Source organism: Grammomys surdaster, unplaced genomic scaffold (assembly GCF_004785775.1).
Source record: "Grammomys surdaster isolate TR1022 unplaced genomic scaffold, NIH_TR_1.0 279, whole genome shotgun sequence".
Lineage (NCBI taxonomy): Eukaryota > Metazoa > Chordata > Mammalia > Rodentia > Muridae > Grammomys > Grammomys surdaster.
Window position 1 is genome coordinate 12400079 of NW_021604720.1, and position 6392 is coordinate 12406470.

The window sequence follows — 6392 nt, forward strand, 5'->3', positions numbered from 1 at the left end:
AGATAGATAGAGATGATGACAGGTGGAATGAACAGGTGGGTGGATGGGTGGATGGACAGGTGGGTGGATGGACAGGTGGGTGGATGACAGGTGGTTGGATGGGCAGGTGGATGGATGACAGGTGGATGGAAGGACAGATGGATGGATGGACTGGTGGATGGATGGACAGGTGGATGGATAACAGGTGGTTGGACAGGTGAATGGATGACAGGTGGATGGAAGGACAGGTGGATGGCAACACACATATCTTCTTGTATTGCTTTCTGCCTTTATTTTATTTTTGAGTTTGGATTTTTTTTAACATGGGTAGGTGTGTTATCTGCGTGTATGTCTGTGTACCATGAGTATGTCTGACATTCATGGAAGCCAGAAGAGGGTGTCAGATACCCATGAAACTTTACTTACAGATGGTTAGCCGCAATGTAGAAGCCAGAATCGAACCCAGGTCCTCTGGAAAAGCAGTTCATGCTCTTAACCACTAAGCTATCTCTGTAGCCATTCACATTACTTTTCTGAGATACGGTGTCTTGCTGAATCTGAGGATCTTCGTTATATCTGGCCTGCCAGCCTTAGGCATCCACCCATCTCCACGCTGGGATCTCAGCCGTGCACTGTTATACACAGAGTGCTGGGAATTTGAACTCAGATCCTCACACTTGTATAGTAAGGACTTACCCACTGAGCCATCTCCCCAGCCTGAAAAGTGATCTCTCCTACCAATTGTTCTAAGAAGGTTGAGGAATACGCAGGCTAAGTTACCCCTGGATCCATGGAATTTGTAATAGATTATGACCTATAGTGAAAGCCAGGCACACCCCTCTTTCCAAGAGCATCATCTCTTGTCATGGCCCCTGGAGATCCCAGGAAAACAGAGCCTGCCCCTCAGATAAAAGAGACCTTGGCCCTGAGAAGTATGTCTGTTGTAGATAAGATACCCGACTGAGGAAAGCCAGGTATTGGTTGAGCTCCATCTCAGTTCTTCCCCTGCTCCCTGTGGTGGTTCTGTGATTGTAGGTGACTCCTTTAGCCTTTGAGTGGCAGCTTGCTCGTCAGTAAGTGGGAATGAGTTCCTTGGGATTGTTTGGGAGATTAGGGCTTTGATAAGTTGGCAATGCAAGCTTCAGGCCTTGACATGAGCACTGTTCCTTCTGAAGGGGAGCCCCTTCAGTCCTCCATTTCCCCAAGTCATCAGTGGCTGGCTCAGTCACCATCCCAGAGGCCTTTTCGTGGCTCAGTCAGTTGTTTGCTTGTCCCAGGGCACTAGACCAGGTAGGTGGGCCGCAGGGGCAGATGCCGGGGACTCAGCACCCTGAGTGTTGTTAGGCTTGACACCTGGTGTTAGGTGAACACTCAAGGTACGGGTAGGGGTATTCCCAGAGTGATAGGCGTTGTGCTTAATGTTCTGGGGGTTTGCTACACCCCCTTGTTCCCTTTAAATATTTATTAGGGATTTCTACCCCACTTCAAATCATTTAGTTCCCAAATAAAAGGCATAGAGACCTTTAGATTTATAACTAGCCTTAGAGCACTAAAGCCGGGCAGATATCAACCTTCTATGCTATTTTGTCTGTTTCCCTGAGAAACTTGCTCATCTTGCTTGGTCTGTTCCTGCTCCATCAGGCCAGCCCTCATGGCCATGTGCTTACAATTCACTCTACCCCGTGGTAACCTCTTCCTTCTCTCTCACTTCTCACAGTCCTCACCTGAGACCCCAAGCCCAAGGAACCTTCACCCTGACCCCTCTCTTCTGCCCAACCCAGGCATTTTTATTAACCAATCAGGGATAACTTGTGTGTGTGTGGGGGGGGGGGGTCAAGGTTTATATAGCATCATTTGGTGTACATAAAGATCTACTCATGGAAGGAGGGAACCAGATCTTGGGGGCCAGTAATTAGCATTTGAATACATAGCAGCATCAAACCAACCCCCTACAGCTAGGCTTCTACTTTCTCAGTAGATTTGGCAGTCTTTGGAAGTCGGGTTACTCTTTGGGATACAGCCATTGCCTTTGAGGCGGTTCAGGATACACTGAACATTATTTGGCAATTCCCAGAGTCTGGGTCCACTGAGTGAGTGCTCTGGAAATATCCACTGAATAAATTTGTACATTTTGTTGAGCAACACCACGTAGCTTAAAAAGGACAATGTTGGAAGAAAATCATAACATAGCTTTCTGTGTGGACAACAATGCTAAAGTGTATCTTGGAGACTTCAAATGACAGCTTGTAGGGGCTGAAGGAATTGTGGGTACTTATAGACCCAGAGCCCATAGGTTTTCTGCTTCAAAGCTCAGGAAGGTGGCTAGCAAGAGAGACCTCCCCAGATGTCCTAGGCTTTGCATACACACCAAAGCAGAGTGAAAAACAGGTAGATACTGCAATTTGAGGACGCCTGAGTATGTCCAGGGTGATAGGCAAATCCTTCTGGGGCCAAGGTTCTAAGGGAAGGTTGCCATCTACCCTGGCTCCTTCCTCCTCAGCTCTGGAGGGTGCTGGCATCACCCTACTTCCCTGAGCTCCACAGGGCCTGCTGACAAATCTCTCCTCACCCCACACCTGCCACCAGGGATTTCTGCAGCTTAAAGGCTTAGGTGTGACCTCAAAAGCCATGTGTGTGCACTGCTGATTCCTCCTCCCTGAGGTAGAGCTGACCAGTTGGGGGTGTGATGAGCCCTTTCAGACAGCAAGCCTCACATACTTGACTGGTCTGGGTGCCTCTCATCCCAGTAAGCCATAGAAAGGGAGAGAAGGTTTTCTCAGGAACCGAGGATGACTGCTCTCGAAGACAGGCTCTCCTGTGGCCTGTGCAGTCCATGGGCTTGCTCTCCCCATCTCTGATCTTGCTTTCTTTCCCCCACAAAACCAGTTTGTTGTCTCTCTTATGGTCACAAACCAAGGATTCATATCACCTGCAGCCGTAAGGACAGATGTGCTGGTATGTGAACAGTTGTTGGGATTGCTATATCCCTCATACAGAGTCTGTTGGGAATCAAACTTACAGGCAAGGTTCATACAAGCCCCCGAGATATCATCAGCTAAGGTCACACAGGACCTAAGAGACAGAAGTGTCTCTCAAAACCACAGCCCATCTGCCCTAAAGACAACGGGTGCTAGAACACACGGCATGCCTTCAGGTCAGTCATTGTTGGTGGTGGTGTGAGGAGGACAGGGTTTGACATCAGCACTGTGCCAGCTTCTGGAAGGTTCAGTCCTGTAGCAGGAAGTGGACTAGACTCAGCCAGTAGCTAACTGGGATGTGTGGTATGGCTTCTGCCCACTGAAGCCTCTGCTGCCCAAGCAGAGGAAGGCCATACACATTCAGCAGGCCTGTGTTTTCAGTTGATTGTCACTGAAGAGGCAGAGGGCCCTACGGGTTAGGTGACTCAGCCACACAGCCCATGGGTAGGTGGCTTAGTTTCTTTTCTGCTGCTGTGATAAAGCATTATGACTAAAAGCAACTTGCAGAAGGATGAGGAGGCTCTAAGACTCAACACGGTTAGGGAGACGTGGTAGCAGGCAAGCATGGTGGTGGCGGGAGCAGGGAGCTGAGCAACCACATCCTCTCAGCAAGCATGAAGCAGAGAGAGTGAGCTGGGGTGAGGCAGAGCTTTAGATGCTTGAAGCCCACCCACCTTGACGTACTTCCTCCAGCAAGGCTGCATCTCCCAAACCTTCCCGAACAGACCAACAAGACATTTCATATTCAAAACACCAAAGTAGAAGAAACCTGAAGTCCTGAAGAAATCTGAAGAAACCTGATATCTAGAGTCTTGGATTTTCTTACCCAGTCACTCCTCTGTCAGCATCCATATGCGTGTGAAGTGCTTTGAGTGGGCACTGAGTACAGGGGGACCATAGCTCCTGGGAGCTCTACGGGTCACCTATGATTGGCCGACAAAATTTAGACTATGGGTGACATTCCCTGTACCCTGCATCCTTCTTGCATGCACTTAAGGGTACAGGGAGGGCAGCGAGGCTGTGTGAAAAGTCTGGTCCTACCACGGACAAAGCCATTTATAATAGCCCTCAGCCCCATTCTGACTGGAGGACAGATGTCATGTCCTCCACCTCAGGAAAGCAGAGATGTCCTCTCCTTCCCAGAGATGCCTCCAGCATGGTGTAGATTGCTGGCTTTCCTCATACTGGCTTGAGAATCAGGAAGTGTCTTGAAATCTTGCAGCAGAACCACCGTCTAGGGAATCTGTGCTGAAAAGTTCCAGACATTTCTACTTCTGAAAACAGAATCCAGTCCACAGGAATGTGGAGGCTCTTCCTCCACAGTCTCCCGTCTCCAAATAGCAGATCCAAGTCCTTGAAACGGTAGCTATTAGAGAAGGTTGTTTAAAAAATAAAAATATAAAGAAGAAAACAAAGGTATTCTTCATTAAGTACATCTTGCTTCTAAGAACGAAAGCTGTCTGGTTCCTGGACAGGTGCCAGTTTCATTGTCTTGTCAGGTTAATCTGATGTTGAAACATGAGCTTTTATTACTTTCGTTTTCAGAGCTTAGGGATTTTTGTCTGGGTCATCTATTGAGTGCCCACTATGGACCACACATCTTCCCAGATACCTGAGGGCTGGCAATTGTGTCAGCATCCCGGTACCAGGAGATGATGCAGGTTGCCCCAATAATACTGTACCATCATTTATTCATTGGATTGTTGAAGTCTGTTGAGAGTCTGCTACACCCGGTCCAACTTGGATTCTTGAAGATGCAGTAGGGACCTGGGTCGTGTGAATCCTAACCTTGGAAGCTTCTAGTTTAGCTGGTGTGATGGGGGGGGGTCCTTAGGGATCCAGGAGGGTCTTGCTAGCATTCATCGATGAAAGCGCATGTCCATCGACCCTCCTAGGAGGTAAGGAAGTGAGAAGGGACCATTCCTCCATTGACTGTGGCATTCTAGGGCAGAGGAGCTAGTTAGAGTTGACGGAGACTGCAGACAGATACTCGAATCTAAGCTTTGATTAGTTTGTTCTCATGTCTGGACCATTAAATAACACAGCTATGAGGTTATGTATGCATGTTTCTGTGGGGATATATATATGTTTTCAGACTCACTAGGCATATTGTGTCACTGGCTGAAGAACCCCTAAAGCCATCCTATTTCTCATCCCACTAACAGTGTCTCTGTCTTTTGGATTACAACTGTCCCAGTGTGTGAAGTGTGTTATTCCATCGTTCAAGACACGAGACAAATCTAAATCCCAACCAGCTGTCAAATACTGAGGTATCTGTGGCCAGTCCCACAGCTTTTCCTAAAAGCACCAGTTTGCCCAGCACTGAGATTCAGCTGGCTTTCCCTCCGATCAGTCAGTCTGAAGCCAGTGACCCCTGAACTCCTTGGTCTCAGGCAGGTTTGCTGAAGGTACATTGCCACCTAACACCCTCTGTCTCCTCTTGTCTTCCAGCGATTCACGAGTTCCCCACAGACCTGTTCTCCAACAAAGAACGACAGCACGGCGCTGTCCTGCTACACATCCTTGGTGTAAGTGTCCTCCAGGGCCAGAAGCCACTAACCTTCTGGCACAGGAACCCCATCTGTATAGTATGTAATGACCACAGAGCAGTGGCTCTCCAGTTCCCTAATTCTGAGACCCTTTCATATAGTCCCTCATGTGGCGGTGACCTATAATCATAAAATTATTCCATCGCTTCTTCATAGCTTTAACTTTGCTACTGTTACGAATTGTAATGTAAATATCTGATATGCAGGATATCTGATATGTGACCCCTGTGAAAGGGTCATTGAAGCCCCACTTGAATTGATCCACTGCCATTGTTATCCAATCCTTGTAACAGCCTGGGAAGAGAACAGACACTAGGCCAGTTTGCCCATAAAGAAAATTTTCTTAAATGTCAAGTGGCTTGCCCAACATCACATACTGTTCCCTGTGCCTCATTTTCTACTTTCATAAAATAGGGGCGGTGGCCCCTGTGTACACTTCAGAACTAGACATCAGCACATGTGATGTGGTACACAGGTCCTCAGTAATGCTTGCTGCTCCTTGTGACTGCTCTCCGACTCCCTTCGCCACACTCCTCACCCTCCTTACCATTCGGATGACACACAGCATGTTCAGGGTGGTTGGCCGTAGACAACTCTTCTCTGTGTTCAGACAGACCCGGATGGCAGACGGTTCAATAGCAATTTAGATGGGAATGAGGAATTCAAGATTGAAGTATAGATTGCTGTTCTTGGACAGACAAACCCTAGCCCCAGCCAGATTTTACCTCCCTGCCTATTTTTGCAAAGGTTTGTTCATTTGTTGGAGACAGCATCTTCTGTATCCAGACCTCTGGCTTCAAACCTGCTGTGTAGCTCAGGATGACCAGAAACTAACTCATTCTCTCTCTCTCTCTCTCTCTCTCTCTCTCTCTCTCTCTCTCTCTCT

The 6392-nt window shown here is 48.0% G+C and overlaps 1 protein-coding gene across 3 annotated transcripts in view; it reads left to right on the plus strand.

Annotated features, from left to right (window-relative positions):
- Slc24a4 (solute carrier family 24 member 4) overlaps positions 1-6392 on the plus strand; it is a 144343-nt gene that overhangs the window by 84435 nt on the left and 53516 nt on the right. For 2 of the 3 annotated variants that reach the window (XM_028777289.1, XM_028777290.1), the window contains exon 3: positions 5409-5485. In XM_028777289.1, the coding sequence (XP_028633122.1) occupies positions 5409-5485 (77 nt within the window). Of the gene's footprint in view, positions 1-5408; positions 5546-6392 lie in introns of all 3 variants that reach the window. The other variant, XM_028777291.1, reaches the window with a different exon arrangement.